The sequence below is a fragment of the Eubalaena glacialis genome, chromosome 18, assembly GCF_028564815.1.
Source record: "Eubalaena glacialis isolate mEubGla1 chromosome 18, mEubGla1.1.hap2.+ XY, whole genome shotgun sequence".
NCBI lineage: Eukaryota > Metazoa > Chordata > Mammalia > Artiodactyla > Balaenidae > Eubalaena > Eubalaena glacialis.
Genome location: NC_083733.1, coordinates 37022222 through 37041601, shown reverse-complemented (window position 1 = coordinate 37041601; position 19380 = coordinate 37022222). Strand labels below are relative to the sequence as shown.

General features: G+C 36.1%; 1 protein-coding gene across 3 annotated transcripts in view; it reads right to left on the bottom strand.

Moving 5' to 3' along the window:
- Positions 1 to 19380, bottom strand: part of NETO2 (neuropilin and tolloid like 2) — a 68247-nt gene that overhangs the window by 21200 nt on the left and 27667 nt on the right. For all 3 annotated transcript variants that reach the window (XM_061172637.1, XM_061172635.1, XM_061172636.1), the window contains one exon: positions 2928 to 3156. In XM_061172637.1, the coding sequence (XP_061028620.1) occupies positions 2928 to 3156 (229 nt within the window). The remainder of the gene's footprint in view (positions 1 to 2927; positions 3157 to 19380) is intronic.

Sequence of the window (19380 nt, the reverse complement as noted above, 5' to 3'; positions counted from 1 at the left end):
AATTGAGAACAATCAATGTTATACAATGCGGGAGATAGCCAACATACTCAAAATATTCCAAATCAAGCACTGAAAATCATTTGCACCAGCCTGGTTATGTTAATCGCTTTGACATTTGGGTTCCACATAAGCTAAGCGAAAAAAACCTTCTTGACTGTATTTCCGCATGTGATTCTGTACTTGAACGTAATGAAAACGTTCCGTTTTTAAAACAAATTGTGATGAGCGATGAAAAGTGGATACTGTACAATAATGTGGAACAGAAGAGACTGTGGGGCAAGCGAAATGAACCACTACCAACCACAGCAAAGGCTGGTCTTCATCCAAAGAAGGTGATGTTGTGTATACGGTAGGATTGGAAGGGAGTCCTCTATTATGAGCTCCTTCCAGAAAACCAAACGATTAATTCCAACAAGTACTGCTCCCAATTAGACCAAATGAAAGCGGCACTCGACGAAAAGCATCCAGAATTAGTCAACAGAAAATGCATAATCTTCCATCAGGATAACGCAAGACCGCGTGTTTCTTTGATGACCAGGCAAAAACTGTTACAGCCTGGCTGGGAAGTTCTGATTCATCCACCGCATTCATCAGACATTGCACCTTCGGATTTCCATTTATTTAGGTCTTTACAAAATTCTCCGAATAGAAAAACTTTCAATTCCTTGGAAGACTGTAAAAGGCACCAGGAACAGTTCTTTGCTCAAAAAGATAAAAAGTTTTGGGAAGATGGAATTATGAAGTTGCCTGAAAAATGGCAGAAGGTAGTGGAACAAAAGGATGAATATGTTGTTCAATAAAGCTCTTGGTGAAAATGAAAAATGTGTCTTTTATTTTTACTTAAAAAGCAAAGGCACTTTTTGGCCAACCCAATAACTATGGAGTTGTAAATAATAAAGATGATCTCTATGAACTGATATGGAGTGATTTCCAGGATATTACTGTTAAGTGAAAGAAGCAAAGTGCAAAGAGTATAATATGCTTCTCCTCATGTAAGAAAAAAGAAGCTATGAGAAAATACACATGTATCAGCTCTTTTGTGTAAAAAGAAATGCATGATGGATACACCAGGGACTAATGTGATTAGTTACCAGCAGAGAGTTGGTAGGAATGGAGTGCAGAGAATTGGGGGGTGGGACTGGCACAGGAGAGGTGAGAAAGGAACAATATTTGAGTGTATCTTTTTGTAGAGCTCTCTTTGAATAATGGCAATATTCTAGGTACTCCGAAAATAAAAACAATTTAAAGTAACCATGATGAGGGCGGGGGGACACAAAACAAAATATAAACAGTCACAACAGTCACAAATGAACCTAAGTGTACTACAGATGAACCACACGGAAAGGAGAGAAGAAGACAACTAACGTAAGTAAATGAAACACCATATTTTGACAGCATGGCTCAAGATAAAAAGAACTGCACACAAATAGTGAACTCTGTTAGGAAATTTCTAACAGGGATATGGGTTAGCAATCCTAAAATTACTTTATGTGTATCCTAGGATTGAACAAATAAATATATCATGGATAATTAGAGCCAGATTTCTCACTAGAAGAGAAGGAAAGGGCTTTTTGGAAACATGGTTGGTTCTAAGGCTCGGGCAAGGAAAACACAAGTTGAGCCTGGTTCAGCCTGCGGAACAGAAAGTAAGGAAGTGATTAAAAAAAATAATGGGCTTATCCAAAGAGTACAGGAGGCAACCTGAAGGAGCTCCCAATGGCCAAAGCTGTGAATCTGAGCAATAAAGTAACTTTTATTATAGAGTAACATATATATATATAATATATAAAATAATAGAGTAAAATAAATGTTCATGAGCTCATACTGACACAAATAACTGAATAAATCAATGAAGGAAAAAGAACAGCTCTTCTTCACAGAATTATAATTAAGTGTAGAAGGAATGATGGAAACAGAAAACCACCATTAGGTAAATACTGCAGCAATAACTATTACAGGCAGAAATCATTAACAGATGCTAAAATTAGTGAGCAAAAGGATATTCGCATACTCTCAAAGAAACTTATTAATTAGAAAGGAAAAATTATTGTTTTTAGCAGAGAAATGCGGCAGACAGTACCTTAAGGAAGTGATCCAAGTTAGTGTAAGGCAAACCACATTATGTACCCTACCTCACTGGTATGATGTACTGAGACAGGTGGAATGTGATTTCTATGGTATTCTTGACAGAAATACATAACCTCATTTGAATCCATGAGAGAACATCGGACAAACCTAAATCAATGGGCATTCTACTAAGTAGCTGGCCAGTGCTCTTCAAATGCATCCAGGTCATTAAAGACTGAGGAAGTGTCACAAATGGAAGAGACTAAAGGAGACATGACAATTAAAGGCAATGTGGGATCCTGGATCAGAAAAGGACATTAATGGAAAACTACTGATTTCTCAGTAAGGTCTCTATATTGGTTAATAATATTCCATCAGTGTTAATATTCAGTTTTACTACGGTTTTGTAAGATGTTAACATTAAGGGAACCTGAGTGAAGGGCACAGGAGAACTCTACTATTTTTACAACTTTCTATAAGCTTAAAATTACTTTAAAAGTTTTTAAAAAAACAGTCAATCTAAATCTTTGGGGAACATAGTTTGGTGGATTCACAATTATTCACCAAGCTGAATTCATACTATTGATAATTATTTTTAATTTTGAAAATCTTGAGAGAAGTCTCTATTTTTTGCACTCCCTATCATATGTTTATATCTTTATAATAGGTAGTGTTTCAACTTATGCATTACCATGTCTTTTTTCACACATGACAGTCAGTTCCTTAAGAATACATACTAAGACCTAGTTACTTCTACATTCTATGACTAGCAGTCTTTGTCTAAAAGAAATGCTCCATAATTGTATTCTGAATAAATGATTAAGTAAAAGATCTCAATGCTATAGGAATTATTTACTTACGCTCCACAAAGGAAGTAAAGAGCATTCTGAACCTGCTAAGCCGACTACCTTCATCAGCCCACATCCGTATCACCCCAACTCCTGTTTTAAGCATTACATCATTGGCCACAGTGCTGCAAAACTTGGCCTTCAGATTTTGAATAGAACTGCTCCCATCGTAGACTGCAACGAAGTTTCTCTTGCATTCATTTGAGTGCTCCATTTGATAATCTAGGAACCTCAAATAAATCTGTAACATTAAAACAAAGAAAAACAGTGCTTTTAAAAAGATACATTAAATTTTCTAGTTCTATTATCCAATTAATATGTACGTTAAGACTGCATTGAGTTATAACACCTGACAGAAAAACAATAGCTAAAAGGATGATGCCTAAGTAGGTAAAAGAACTAAGACTAATGGTCTGTTTCTTTGGTTGTCTTAATAATGAAACCAAGCATTAAGGAACCTAAAGTTTGTGTTTTGTCTGTAAAGAGAAGAAAGTTTTTGCTCCACGAAAGCATGACTATCTTACATATTTTCCTTGTTATAAAAGCAAACTCGTGGTACTGACAAACTGGGAAAATAAAAGAAACATAATTCTATTACTCTAACAATTACCATGATAAACTTTTTTCAGTTTTTCTTCACATTTTAAAAAAAATTTATTTTATTTATTTATTTTTGGCTGTGTTGGGTCTTCGTTGCTGCACGCACTTTCTCTAGTTGCGGCGAGCGGGGGCTACTCTCGTTGCAGGGCCCGTGCTTCTCATTGTGGTGGCTTCTCTTGTTGCGGAGCATGGGCTCTAGGCATGCGGGCTTCAGTAGTTGTGATGCACGGGCTTAGTTGCTCCGCAGCATGTGGGGTCTTCCCAGATCAGGGATCGAACCCATGTCCCCTGCATTGGCAGGTGGATTCTTAACCATTGCACCACCAGGGAAGTCGCTCTTCACATTTTCAAAACCTAAGTTTAATTGTAAGATACACACATCCTGCTTTTGCTGTAACACATCAAAACTTATCTATACTCTTCATAACTGTAATCATTCCCATGATGTCTTGTCATTTATTTACCCACTATCTCACTGTTGCACATTTAAGTGGTTTTAAGATTTTACTCCATAAATTAACAATTTCTACATTTTCAGTCAGAATGATTTAAACTGGAGTTCCAAAATAAGCACTATTATAGTTTTCTATTTTGCTTAGTATCCCCCTTCCTCAAATTTTATAGGCAGCTTGCTACCTGGCAGTAAGTTATTCTTAAAATGTGCCTGACCCATTCTCATTTGAAGAGTTCCATTAGATTGTAGGTTTAGAAAGACCTTGAGTATAATCTCCAAAAGAACAGAATGAAATAGGTATTATTCTTTATGGGCTGGGAGGAAATTAAGGCTCACAGGGATTACGGAACTTGCCCAAGGTTACTTAGGGCGAGGATTTGAACCTAGGTTGCTCTGACTCTTAAAGTGTATGTTCTTCCCATTCCCTGGGATGCCTTCTATGTGTGCAGGCACACACACACACATACTCTCTCATACACAGTTCACCTTTTGGCTCTAGTTGTTCACAGGTAACTCTACAATTAAAATAATATTTTAGTGAATGAAAAATAAAGACTTCTTTGATTGCCATTGGAGACATCTAGTGGGTATTCACCTGCTGGTTGCTATCTCGGAGGTAGCAGTATGATGCCACACCCATTCTTTATTTTAAAGGGCTTCATAAAACAAAAATGTCAGATATTTTTCCCCCTAAAATACCCTGATGACATAAAACTAAGAACAAAAACTCAAAAATACAGCTCAGAGTTAAATTTTGACTAGTAACTTTGGCTTATTTGAAATGACCAATTAGCCACTTTCAAGAGACTGGTGGAAAATCACCGGTAATGGATTTCCATTTCAAAATTTCATAAAACCTCCAAAAATATATTTTAACACAGAAGCAATATGTTTGCTTAAAATATGTCATTTGTTTTCAATACTTTCTTCATCATTCATATAACCAAAACATACTGCCCATGGTTCTCTGGCAGTATCACTACTACTGTAATTATCTGTCTTCTCCATTAGATTGTACGGTCTTCTAATGAGCGTATCACATGCTAATTCTATCCAGTACAATTCTTGCTGAGAGCAATTGATGAAAAAGTGACTAGTGACTATAAAACCTAGTTTGGTAGAGCTAAATACCAAGAAAATAATCAAGAAGTCTCAAGTATTTACTTTTTTTTTTTTTAAACTGAAGAAACATGGTACTTGTATAAGGCCATAGTAAATGCTCTTTAAATACATAACTTTTAAAAGTCAAGTCATATGACAAGAATGACATTCTTTTCTATTGTGAATACAGTTAAATACTGAAGTTAACAGTTTAATTCAACTAATCTTCAGAAAATATTTCTAACAATATGAGGCTGACAAATTGCAATGGGTGGAGGGGGACACAAACTCCTCTTCTCTCACCTAGATTGCAGAAGACGAGATCTTTTACTAAACATAAACACTCCTGGCCGCTTACCCACTCCTATACCGTCCCCAGGGAAGTGGAGAGAGTCACTTGGATGGGGGGGAATTTGGTCCCTTTTTCCTTCCCTCTTTCCCTGGACCAGCGAGTACGAGAAACAGTGACCTGGGTAAGTGGGTCTCTTCTGCAGATGCACTTTCCCTGGATGGGACGGTCCAGTCTAGACTGAGGTAGGAGGTGGACCTAGTGGGTAGGGAATTAGCAAGTCTAGTTTGATTCTCTCACTAAGCTGTTTCCTCTAGCTTTTAGTGTAATAAAGGGGCTAGTCTGAATCTCCATGTTCTCAACTGGTTCATAACTCCAGTGGGGAAAAAAACGCCTTTTATTAGAGCCTCCAAAGGCCCCAAAAGAAATGCAATGAAATCCTCAGAAAGCTGTTATTTTTATGGAAAGGCCACTGATAAAAATAGACTAAAACACTACTTACATACTCAAACACCAATGACTTCTTTTGTATATATAAGCGAATATTTCTTCAACATCACCCATTAACTAGTTTACCCCATTTTGAGTACTCAAGGGTTATGGTGGTCTTTCATATTTTTTCTTTTAAAGTACTTAAAATCATCTGCTTACTTTCTTATTTAACACATTTTTAAAAATTTGACCCACTTTTTACAAAATAAATTTATTTATTTTTGGCTGCATTGGGTCTTCATTGCGGCACATGGGCATTCTCTAGTTGCGGTGAGCGGGGGCTACTCTTCATTGTGGTGCAAGGGCTTCTCACTGCAGTGGCTTCTCTTGTTACAGAGCACAGGCTCTAGGCGTGTGGACTTCAGTAGTTGTGGCACGCAGGCTCAGCAGTTGTGGTTCATGGGCCCTAGAGCATGCGGCCTCAGTAGTTGTGGCTTGTGGGCTCTAGAGTGCAGGCTCACTAGTTGTGGCACACGGGCTTAGTTGCTCCATGGCACGTGGGATCTTCCCAGACCAGGGTTCGAACCCGTGTCCCCTGCACTGGCAGGCAGATTCTTAACCACTGCGCCACCAGGGAAGTCCCTTGATCCACTTTCCATGTCAACTGTGAACAGTATTTTTTATGTTAACTTTAAAAAATCGACTTACTTTTATTAATAAAAAGTAACATTCTCCACTATTCAACATTCTAGGTCACACTCCTAAAAAACTTATGAATATAGAATCATTTCTTCACGAAGTATTTCAATAAAGAGCAAGATCTAAAGTATTAATTTCACTTAAGCATTTAAATACTTAACTCTTATATATGGTCAAAAAACCCCACCTCTGTACATTCATCCCTCAGTATCCATGGGGAACTGGTCCTAGAAAGGACCTGATCTGGATACCAAAATCTGCAGATGCTCAAGTCCCATATTCAGCCCTCTGTATTTGTGCTTCTGCATCTATAGATCCAACCAACTGCAGATTGTGTAGTACTATAATATTTATTGAAAAAATCTGTATATAAGTGAACCTGTGCAGTTCAATTCTGTGTACAATTGACCCTTGAACAACGTGGGTTTGAACTGTGCAAGTCCACTTATATGGGTTTTATTCAATAAATATATACTACAGTACTACACAGTCTGTAGTTGGTTAAATCTGAGGATGCGGAACCTCAGATACAGAGGGCTGACTATAAAGTTATACTCAGAATTTCAACTGCAAGCAGGTTGGTAGCCCTATCCCGTGTTGTTCAAGTGTCAAATGTACAGCTAAAGCCTTCTATGGTCCCATTATCTTTCCTACACATCCCATCCTAAGTATAATTTTTATAATTCCTATGTACATTTTTAGATTTTTAAACTTATGTATCTATAAAAATATATAGTATTTTTTGTATATTTTATTTACTTTTTTGTATATTTTAAAATCTTGGATCAACTGTAGAAATGAGTCACTATCCATTTTCCTTTTGGACATTTAGCTTGCTTCCACTTTTAAAAATATTAAATACTGCTGTAAACATTCTTGTACTCTCGTTATGCTCTCATACGATGAGTATCTGGGTATTTATCTAGAAGCAGGGTTGTTGTATTGTAGGACATAACAATTTTCAGCTTTACCAGAGCATGCCAAATAACTTTCCAAAGTGGCTGTAGCAATTTATTCTTCCAAAGTAAGTTAAGAGAATTTCAGTTCCTCAATCCTTGCTGACACTTGGTCACAACAAGACATTCAGTCACGTCTCAAGTAATATATAATAAAATCCTCTGACAAATGCAGAGTCAAGCGACAGCCACCATAATCAAGAAGTTCCATCACCCCCCAAATTCTCTCCTGCTGCTCCTCAGCAGTCGAAATCCATCTTCAATCTTGTTTCCTGGTGACCAATGACCTTTTGCTGTCATTCCACCTTTCCCATATAAATAAAAATTTTTTTTGGCTGTGCTGGGTCTTCATTGCTGCACATGGGCTTTTCTCTAGTTGCGGTGAGCAGGGGCTACCCTTCGTTGCGATGTGTGGGCTTCTCATTGCGACGGCTTCTCTTGTTGCGGACCCCAGAGTGCACAGGCTTCAGTAGTTGTGGTGCGTGGGCTCAGTAGTTGTGGCACACGGGCTTAGCTGCCCTGCGGCATGTGGGATCTTCCTGGACCAGGGATCGAACCCATGTCCCCTGCATTGGCAGGCAGATTCTTAACCACTAGACTACCAGGGAAGTCCTAAGTAAAAATTTTATACAAATAAAATCACAGTATTCTGAGTCTGGATTCTTTGATTAGCACAATGCATTTGAGATTCTTCTATGCTACTGCATCACCAATAGTTTATCCATAATGAACAAAAACTGGGAACAGTTTAAGTGTTCCTCAGTTGTTAAAAAAGTTTGGTACATCTATGTAGTGAAATGTATTCAGGAATAAAAAGAGACGAACTATTGGTGAACATTCACATCCACGTTCTTTGTGTGTAAACATATTTTTCTTTCTCCTGGGTACCCAGCCAGGAGACTGCTGAATCACATGGTAACTTTATAAGAAACCATCAAGCTGTTTTCCAAAATGGCTATATTATTTTGCATTCCTACCAGGAGTGTTATTAGATTCTCAGTTGCCCTACATAGTTCCCAGCACCTGGTATTGTCATTTTTAAAAATCAGTTATTTTAATAGAGGTATAGAGCTATCCCATTGTGGTTTTAATTTGCAGTTTTGAAATGTTTAAATCTTCTTTGGTGAGGTGTCTGTTCCAATCTTCTGCCCATTTTTAAATTGGGTACTTTTCTTATTGTTGCGTTTTGAGTTCTGGGTTAAAGAAGTCTTTTGACAAACGATTTACAAATATTTCCTCTTAGTGCCTTTTCTTTTCACTCAACAATGTCTTTCACAGAGAAAAAGCTTTAATTTTAATGAAGTCCAATTTATAAGATTTTCTTTTATGGATTCTCCTTTGATGTCATATCTAAGAACTCTTTCTCTAATCCAAAGTCAGAGATTTTGCCTATGTTTTCTTCTAAAAGTTTTGCAATATAGTTGTTTTTATATAAGATATTAAGATACAGGTATAGGTCAAATTTTTTTTCTTTTTGAAATATGGGTAATCCAATTGTTCTAGCACCATTTGTTAAAGACTAGACTATGCTTTCTCCATTGAACTGACTTTGTATCTCTGTAAAAAACATCAATTAACTGTATTTGAATGAATCCTTTTCTGGGCTCTATTCTGTTCCACTGATCTATGTGTCTGTCCTTTGTTAGTACCACACTGTCTTGATTACTGAAGATTTAAAGTCCCGAAATCAGGTAGTGAGTCTTCCATCTTTGTACTTTTTCAAAATTGTTTTGGCTCTTATAATTCCTTGCCTTTTCATTATACTCTAGAAACAGTCTGTCAACATTTGCAAAAATATAGTGGGGGTTTTAATTTCAACTGTGTTCACTTATATAGATCTATTTTAGAAGAACTGATGTTAACAGTACTGAGTCCATCAACAGGTATACATAGTATATATCTCCATTTATTTAGGTCTTCTTTGAATTCTTTCATCAGGGTTCTGCAGGTTTTCAGTTTACAGATGCTGTGCCTATTTTTTTGGGGGGGGGGGGAAGTGCTACTTTAAATGGTACTGCTGCTTTCTTAATTTTGAACTCCAATTGTTCATTCTTCAAATGTTGAACTAGATAGTATAGTTGACCCTTGAACAACATGGGAGTTAGGGGCACTGACCCTCCTTGCAGTCAAAAATCCACGCATAACTTTAGAGTCAGCCCACCATATCCTTGGTTTTGCACCTGTGGATTCAACCAACCATGGATGGTGTAGTAGTAGGTATTTACCCTAAAAAAAAAAAATCCATGTATAAGTGGACCTGTGCACTTCAAACTCGTGTTGTTCAAGGATCAACTGTATATATAAAAAATACAATTGATATTTGTCTATTGGTCTTTTATCCTACAACCTTGCTAAACTGATTTGTTCCAAGAGTTTTTTGAGGGTAATTTTTTTACATAATCATGTCATCTGCAAAAATAGTTTTCAATCTGTATGCCATTATGCACTGTCTACAACTTCCAATATGGTGTTAAATGGGAGTTACCTTGTTGCTGATTTTGAGGGAGAAAGCATTCAGCTTTTCACCATTAAGTATGGTGTCATCTGTAGATTTTGGTAGACACCCTTTATCAGGTTACAGAAGTTCCACTCTATTTTTATTTCTCTGATTTTTTTTTATGATGAATGGGTGTTGATTTTTTAACAGATTGAGATAATCATGTAGCTTTCCTTCTTAATTTATATAATGAATTACATTGATTTTTCAAATGTTGAATTGGCCTTGCATTCCTGGGATAAACCACACTTGGCTGTGATTATTTAAGTGTATTATACTTTTTATATATTGCTGGATTAGATTGGCTAATACTTTAAGGATTTTTGCATCTATTTTCTTTTTTTTAATCAAAAATTTTTTTTGACGTGGACCATTTTAAATGTCTTTATTGAATTTGTTACAATACTGCTTCTGCTTTATGATTTGTTTTCTTGGCTGCAAGGCACGCGGGATCTTAGCGCTCCAACCAGGGATCAAACCCGCACCCCCTGCATTGGAAGGCAAAGTCTTAACCACTGGACCACCAGGGAAGTTCCCTGCATCTATTTTCTGGAATAACAATTATGATACCAATTCCAACATGTGGGTCTTTTTTTCCCCCCACACCACCAGCAATTCTCAAACATCAGCTGGGTGTCCTACAATTCAACTCAATTATGCCACCATCTACCCAGAGACAGCATCCGATTCTGAAGGTTGAGGGCTTACTCCCAGGGGACTGGCCTCCACTTCAGATGCCAAACACGAGTCCAGGTTGTCACATGATTCTGACTGACTGGCTATAAATCTGAGGTTCCTAAGATCTCATTCTTGGGTTCCTTTAATTTGCTAGGGTGGCTTACAGGACTCAAAAAACCAGTTTACTTACTAGATTATTTGTTACCCTGGTAATAAGCCTCTATCTTTTGGGGATTTCCAGAAGTCACCTCATTAACATAAACTCACTTGTGGTTGAAAGGGCTTGTTATGAATAACAAGACACCCATTTCAACTTTATGGTTCTGAAACATTTTCAGGAACTGGGGACAAGAGACCAAATATTGTAACAATAGATGCTCTCATTGCTCTTATCACTCAGGAAATTCCAAGGGTTTTGTGAGCTCTGAGCCAGAAATGTGCATGAAGACCAAATATATATATTTCTTATTACAGAGCAAAACCTCACAGGGGGAATACTGATCAGTAGTTTCCTTATAATGTCTTCAGTGGTATCAGGGTGATGCTTGTCTTGAGTTTAGAAGCGTTCCTCCCCTTATACTTCCTGGAAGAGATTGCAAAGAACTGGCATTATTTCCCCTTTAAATGTTTATAATTTGTCAGTGTATCCATTTAGGAGCTTTCTTTGTAAGGTTTTTAACTATGAATTCAATTTATTTCATAAATATATGGCCATTCAGGTTACATATTTCTTCTTAGATGTGTTTGGGCAGCTTGTGGTTTTTAAGGAACCTGTCCATTTCGTTTGAGTCACCTGATTTGGGGGCACAGAAAGGTCCATTGTTTTATTCGAGGATCTATAGTGAAGTCCTCTCTTTTGTTCCTGACATTGGTAAAATGGTTTATATTCATCCAGATATTTACCATTTCTGTACCGTTTCATGAAATTCCAAGATTCTTTCTAGTGCCATTTCTCTTTTATCTAAAGAACTTCCTTTAGCATTTCTTTTATAGCAAGTCTGCAGGCAATGAATTCTTTAAGTTTGTCTTCATTAGGGTATGTACTTACTTTGCCCTCATTCCTGAAAGGATATTTTTGCTGGATATAAAATTCTTAAGTTCACAGTTCCTTTTTTCAGCACTTAAAGGTTTTGATGCTTGGCTTTGATGATTTCTGAAGAGAAATCCAGTCATTCAAATTGTCGTTCCTTTATACAAAATGCATCATTTTTCTGTGTCACATCTCAAAGCTTTCAATCTTAGGTTTCAAGTAGCTTGATTTGATATGAGTAGGCTTTGTTTTATGTTTTTATCCTGTTTGGTGTCTGCTATGCTTCTTGAATCTGTAAATTTGTCTTTCACCAATTTTTTTGCAGTTATTTCTTCAAATATTTTTTCTACAACAATCTTTTCTCTTTCTGGTACTTAAGTGACATAAATTTTAGGCCTTTTGAAACTGTTCCACAGGTCCCTGAGGCTTTAGTACAATTTGTTTTCAATCTTTTTTTCTCAGTACTTCAGATTAGGTAGTTTCTACTGAGTCACCTTCAAGTTTACTGACTTTCCTCTATAATCTCCACTCTCCTATTGGCCCATACAGTGAATACTTTTTAGAAGTTTAAGATATATTTTTTCCATTCTAAAATTTTCACTTGGTTCTTTTTTATAGTTTCTATTTCTCTGCTAAGATCTATCTTTTCACTCATTTCAGGAATGTTTACCTTTACCTCATGGAACATGGTTATATTGTTGCTTTAAAATCTACAATTCATCTGAGTCCTGTTAGGGTTGGGATCTGCTGCTTTCTCCTTTCAGAATTAACCACATTTCCCTGGTTCTTTATATTGCGAGTAATTTTTAAATTATATCCTGCACATTTTGGATGTAACACTGAAACTCTGGGTCCTCTTAAAAATCTGTGGAAAATGTTGAGTTCTGTTGCTTGTTTTATCAGGCAACCTACCCAGAAACGTTCAGATTGCATGTGCTGCCTCTTTTTGTGGGTGTTGGTTCCGTTTTCAAGGCCTTTGCTGTGCTATGTAGACTTGCCCAGGGCATGCCCTACTCAGGCACTTGGACAGTGTTTATAATGTAATTTGGTCCTCAACACCTTTGCCATGTTTCTGTGGGCCTGTTCCATGCATATGCAGCTCAGGAGTAAGCCAGAATTAGCGCCTGTCTCTAGCTCCCTGTTCTCCAAGAATTCTCATTCTCTGGGTAATACAGTTTCCTCTTCTCAGTTCCTCTGGTGGCCAGAAAGATAAGTTTTCCTCACAGTTTTTAGTCTCCTAACCTGTTATGAGTTCTGAGTGACTAAGAACAAAGAGAAAAAAAACCAATGGGGATTCCCTCCATAACTCTCCAGACATCACCATATCCTTTTTCAAGTTCCACTGGTTAAGGAGATCGGGTTTCAGTTGCTGCTGTAGCTGCTGTGACTGGTGCTGACCTTGGGCAGAGCTAGTAAAGGGGAAAAAACAAACCAGGGATGCTCCTCCACCTTCAGTTTGTAAGGGCCCCTTTCTCAGTCTTCTGGCTAGAGCACTTTCTTCTTCTGTACCTTTCAGTTCCACAAACCAGCCCAAAAGACAAAGGAGAAAGAAAAAAACGTGTGATTCTTACCCTTTCGGGGTCATTATTCAAGTTTTGACTTCCTTCCCAAACCCACCTTCTAATGGTTACTTTTCAGAATCCTTATGCAGTTGCTTTTTGTACTCTATCCAGAGATCTGTTATAATAAGTTAAGAGCAATAAGCTGCAGTGGGCTTACTCTATCTTAGCTGGTTCTGGAAGTCATTTATTTTAATGTAGTATAATTGATAAATTTTATCTTTATGGTTTGTACTTTGTGTCTTCTTTGTTTTTAATAAAATGCTTCCTAACCAAAGGTTATATTTAGAACTATACTCCTGTATTTTCTTCTAAAAGTTTTAGTTTTAACATTTAGGAATGAATTTTATGTCAGTGCAAGACAGGGATCTCACATCAAGAGTCAACTGTTGTAACATCAATTATCAAGTGTCTCCTTTTGATCTGGCATGCTATACATTATATACCAAGCTTCCATACATGTGTAGTCCTACTTTTAGAAACTTTACTCAGTTTTATCAGTTTGCATACCCCAGTGATAAATGCATTCTGTCCAACTACCCCAACTTTATCTCGAAGGGTAAGTACTCCACTTTGTTTTTATTCAAAATTGTCATGGTTCTTCTGGACCCTTTCCTCTTCTATGTGAATTTTAGAATTAGCTTGCCAAGTTCCCCAGAAAGCCGTGCTGGGATCTGGATTGGAATTTTAAATTGATAGATTAATTAGGGAACAATAAACATTTCCATCTTCCCATCCATGAAAATGGTGCATGTCTCTCTCTTCCCCCATTTCTGTAGGCCTTCTTCTGTGTATTTCAATATAATTTAAAAATTTACTTCCTGGTACCTTATGATTTGTTCTTTTCAAAGTTTTTTTTTAAAGTTTTACTTTCAAACTGCTTTTGGCTGTAGTACAGAAAACCAATTTATTTTTATAATTCATGAACATGTTTTCTTTCTCTCATCTTGTTGCATTGACCACCACCAATAAAATACTAGCAATAGACATAAGTTTAAAGAAAATGATTTTAACGTTTCACCATCAATTATGATGTTTGCTTTAAGGATTTTAGTAGATATTCTTCAACATGCTGAAGATACACCCTATGTTGGAATTACATATGTGGTAAACTACATCATTTGATTTTCTCATATGAAACTGTCCAAAAATTTCTAAGATAAGCCCATCTTTGGTTATGATTTCTAAAAAAAATTTGTTAGTTTTAGTTTGTTACTGTTTAGTCTTTGGGGTCTTATTTTTTCCCTCCTTCATTTTATAAATAATTCTCTGCCTTAAAATTCTCTCATGCTATTTATTTAGTTTTGATAAAATAGGCTGGGTAAAGTTCTTTCTTCTTCAGTTTTCTAAAACAGTTTCTACAACATGTTCCTTGAGTATTTGGTAAAATCTAATTTGGCCAGTTTTTCTGTTAACATACTTCAAGTACAAAATCAATTTCATCAATTTGGTAAGAGTTTATTTAGGTTTTCTATTTCTTTGATTTAATTTTGATAAACTGTATATATGTATATATATACACATACATTATATATTTCAGGAAATTGTCCACTTAAGACTGTTTACAAATGTATTAACAAAGAACAGTCTGAAGCACTTTGATTATGGAAAATTTCAAACATGCATAAGCAGACAAAAGAGTATCATAAACCCATTTCCCATCCCCTAACTTTAGCTTTATCTATACCTCTCCCCACTTCTGCCTCTCATGTATTATTTTGAGACAAATTCCAGAGATATCATTTCACATGTAAATAGTCCATATGTATTGTTAAAGACGACTTTAAAAAATAACCTATTATCACACCAAACAAATGAATCATTTCCTAATATAAAATACCAGTGTTCACACTTCTAATTGTCTCTTAATGTTCCCACCCATTTGTAGTCTGAGTCCAAACTCACTCATTTGACTTACATTTTTTAATCTGTAGGTTCCCCTGCTGGTTTTCTTTTTCCCTTTGTAATTTATTTATTGAGGAAATGCTCATTTTTTTTTCTTTTGTTCAGCAGGTCTTCTTCATAGTTTGTCTTATAATGGTTTCTAATCTCAGCTGTAGTTGATTTATGACCTTTTCCACTTCTAACATAATTTATGTCTTTTTTCTAGGTCAACCTTGCCAGAGGTATGTCTATTGTTATTATTTTTTTTAAACAAAGGGCCAGTTTTTGCTTTTGTTGACTCTTTTTGTGAATTTTTAATTTCACTTATTTCTGCTCTTTTATTATTACCCGTTCTTTGGATTTTTTGGTCATTCTTTTAGCTTCTTGAGTTGAATTTTAGCTCATTAAGTTTAAATCTTCTTCTTCTCCTAAAAGAAGCATTTATGATCATAAATTCCCTGAAGTACTTTTAGGAGTATCCCACAAGTTTTGATATGTTGTATTTTCACTATTGCTAAGTTTTTTATAAATGTGTACAAATTTCCATCCTGATTTTTTTCTGTGACCTATCAATTACAAGGCAGTATATTATTAAATTTCTAAACATATGGGTTTTTTAAAGTTGAAGTTTAGTTGATTTATAATGTTAATTTCTGCTGTAGAACAAAGTGATTCAGTTATATGTGTGTGTGTATACACATACACACACACACATTTAAAAATATTCTTTTCCAGTGGTTCTGAAGAACCTAGGGGCAGTACAGGAATAAAGACACAGAAGTAGAGAATGGACGTGAGGACACGGGATGGGGGAGGGTAAGCTGGGACGAAGTGAGAGAGTGGCATGGACATATATACACTACCGAATGTAAAATAGCTAGCTAGCGGGAAGCAGCCGCATAGCACAGGGAGATCACCTCGGTGCTTTGTGTCCACCTAGAGGGGTGGGATAAGGAGGGTGGGAGGGAGATGCAAGAGGGAGGAGATATGGGGATATATGTATATGTATAGCTGATTCACTTTGTTATACAGTAGAAACTAACACACCATTGTAAAGCAATTATACTCCAATAAAGATGTTAAAAAATTTTTTTTAAATAAAATGTTTAAAACGGTTTTAAATTGTAAAATATTTAGATATCAACAACAATGAAGACACTACATATCAAAACTCATGAAACATCTAAGGAAATACTTAGTAGCATACTGATAGCCCTAAATAACTGTTACGAGAAAGAAGAACATTTGAAAATTAATTACCAAAGAATTCAACACAAGAAGCTGCAAAAAGAATCACAAGGTAAATCCGAAGAAAGCAGAAGAAATAAAAGCACAAACTGAGAAAATGGGAAGCAAAGAAACAACAGAGTTGATTTTTTTAAAAAACAGTTCTCGAAAACAAACCTTTGGCAAACTGATAAAGAAAAAAAAAAGAGCAAAGGCACAAATTTAAAATGGCAAATAGAATTGAGGTTTTAAAAATTGTAAAAGAATACCGTGTAAAGTATTATACCAATAAATGTGGAACCAGAAAGCATGACCAATATTCTGGAAAAATAACTTTAAACTCAAAAAGAGATTGAAAATCTAAAAAAACCTATAATATTAAATAAAGAAAAATATATTCTTTTCCATTATGGTTTATCTCAGGACATTGAATATAGTTCCCTGTGCTATAGAGTAGGATCTTGTTGTTTATCCATTCTATATGTAATAGTTTGCATCTGCTAATTCCAAACTCCCAATCCATCCCTCCCCCACCCTACCTCCCCCTTGGCAACCACAAGTCTTTCTCTATGTCTGTGAGTCTGTTTCTGTTTCATAGATAGGTTTATTGTGTCATATTTTAGATTCCACATAAAAGTGATATCATATGGCACTTGTCTTTTTCTGACTTACTTCCCTTAGTATGATAATCTCTAGTTCCATTCATGTTGCTGCAAATGGCATTATCCTGTTCTTTTTTATGGCTGAGTAGTAGTCCATTGTATATATGTACCACATATTCTTTAACCATTCATCTGTCGATTGACATTTAGGTTATTTCCATGTCTTGGCTATTGTAAGTAGTGCTGCTATGAACATAGGAGTGCATGTATCTTTTTGGACTACAGCTTTGCCTCGATATATGCCCAGGAGTGGGGCTGCTGGATCATATGGTAATTCTTAGTTTTTTGAGGAATCTCCATACTGTTCTCCATAGTGGCTGCACCAACTTACATTCCCACCAACAGTGTAGGAGGGTTCCATTTCCTCCACACCCTATTCAGCATTTGTTATTTGTAGACTTTTTGTTGGCCATTCTGACCAGTGTGAAGTGGTACCTCATTGTAGTTTTGATTGGCATTTCTCCAATAATTAGCAATGTTGAGCATCTTTTCATATGCCTATTGGCCATCTGTATTTTTTCTTTGGAGAAATGTCTATTTAGGTGTTCTGCCCATTTTTCAATTGGGTTGTTTGTTTTTTTGTTGAGTTGTATGAGCTGTTTGTATATTTTGGAAATTAAGCCCTTGTCAGTTGCTTCGTTTGCACATATTTTCTCCCATTCTGTAGGTTGTCTTTTCGTTTTGTTTATGGTTTCCTTTGCTGTGCAAAAGCTCGTAAGCTTGATTAGGTCCCATTTGTTTTTATTTCTATTGCCTTGGGAGACTGACCTAAGAACACATTGATATGATTTATGCCAGACAACGTTTTGCCTATGATCTCTTCTAGCAGTTTCATGGTGTCATGTCTTACGTTTAAGTCTTTAAGCCATTTTGAGTTTTTTTGTGTGTATGTATGGTGTGAGGGTGTGTTCTAACTTCACTGATTTACAAGCAGCTGTCCAACTTTCCTAGCACCATATGGGGTTTTAAAGTTATTGTTTGGTTGCTGGTTCCTAATTTAATTGCATTTTTGTCAGAGGATGCTCTGCATGATACCAAGCACTGGTATGTATGGCAGACTTCCTTTTCCATCCAGTGTATGGATCAGTTTCCATAAATGTTTCAGGCATGCTTGTAGAGAATGAAAATTCTCTGGATGTTGCAAGTCAAGATATCATGTTCCATTAGGCAAACTGTGTTGTTTAAATCTTCTAAGCCTTGACATGTTTTTTTTTTTGCATGCTTAATTACTGAGAGGCAAAAAAAATTACACGCTGTAATTGTGGATTTGTCAGTTTTCCTCAGAAAACTGTCAATTCATGTTTTGAACATTTTGAGGCTATGTTAATACATAAAATTTAAAATATATCTTCCTTATGAATTCGTGACCATCTTCATTTCAATTTTAATAGCTGTATCAGCTCTTTTAGTATCTATTTCATTCCTGTTTGTGTATTTTCAAAATTTCCTTTAGTCAACCTAAAACAGGATATACTTGGATTTTAAATATAGCACTTGGTCCAATTATTATTTTTGCCCCAAAATACCTTAATTTTGCACTCACTGTTTTTTTTTTATTCACACACTGTTTCCAGTTTTCATTTCAATTTTACCATTTGAAACATTTATTTTGGAATAAATTATGTTTTATGGCTATATTAATGCTTTTCTGTGAGGCAATCATAATTCCTCAAATTTTAACATAATTTTGTGATACATATTTGGATTTATGTAAATGACCTTTTGAATGTTACACTGCCATTGTTGAAGCATTTTAGTTTAGTTTTTTTGTGAATTTTTGAATTTTATTTTATTCATTGTTTTTGAATTTTATTTTTTTATACAGCAGGTTCTTCTTAGTCAGCCATTTTATACATATTGGTGTATATATGTCAATCCCAATCGCCCAACTCATCACACCACCCCCCTCCACCCCACTTTCCCCCCTTGGTGTCCATACGTTTGTTCTCTACATCTGTGTCTCAATTTCTGTCCTGCAAACCGGTTCATCTGTACCATTTTTCTAGGTCCCACATATATGCGTCAATATACAATATTTGTTTTTCTCTTTCTGCCTTACTTCACTCTGTATGACAGTCTCTAGATCCATCCACGTCTCTACAAATGACACAATTTCGTTCCTTTTTCTGGCTGAGAAATATTCCATTGTATATATGTACCACCTCTTCTTTATCCATTCATCTGTTGATGGGCATTTTTGTTGCTTCCATGACCTGGCTATTGTAAATAGAGCTGCAATGAACATTTTGGTACATGACTCTTTTTGAATTACGGTTTTCTCAGGGTATATGCCCAGTAGTGGGATTGCTGGGTCGTATGGTACTTCTCTTTTCAGTTTTTTAAGGAACCTCCAAACTGTTCTCCATAGTGGCTGTATCAGTTCACATTCCCACCAAC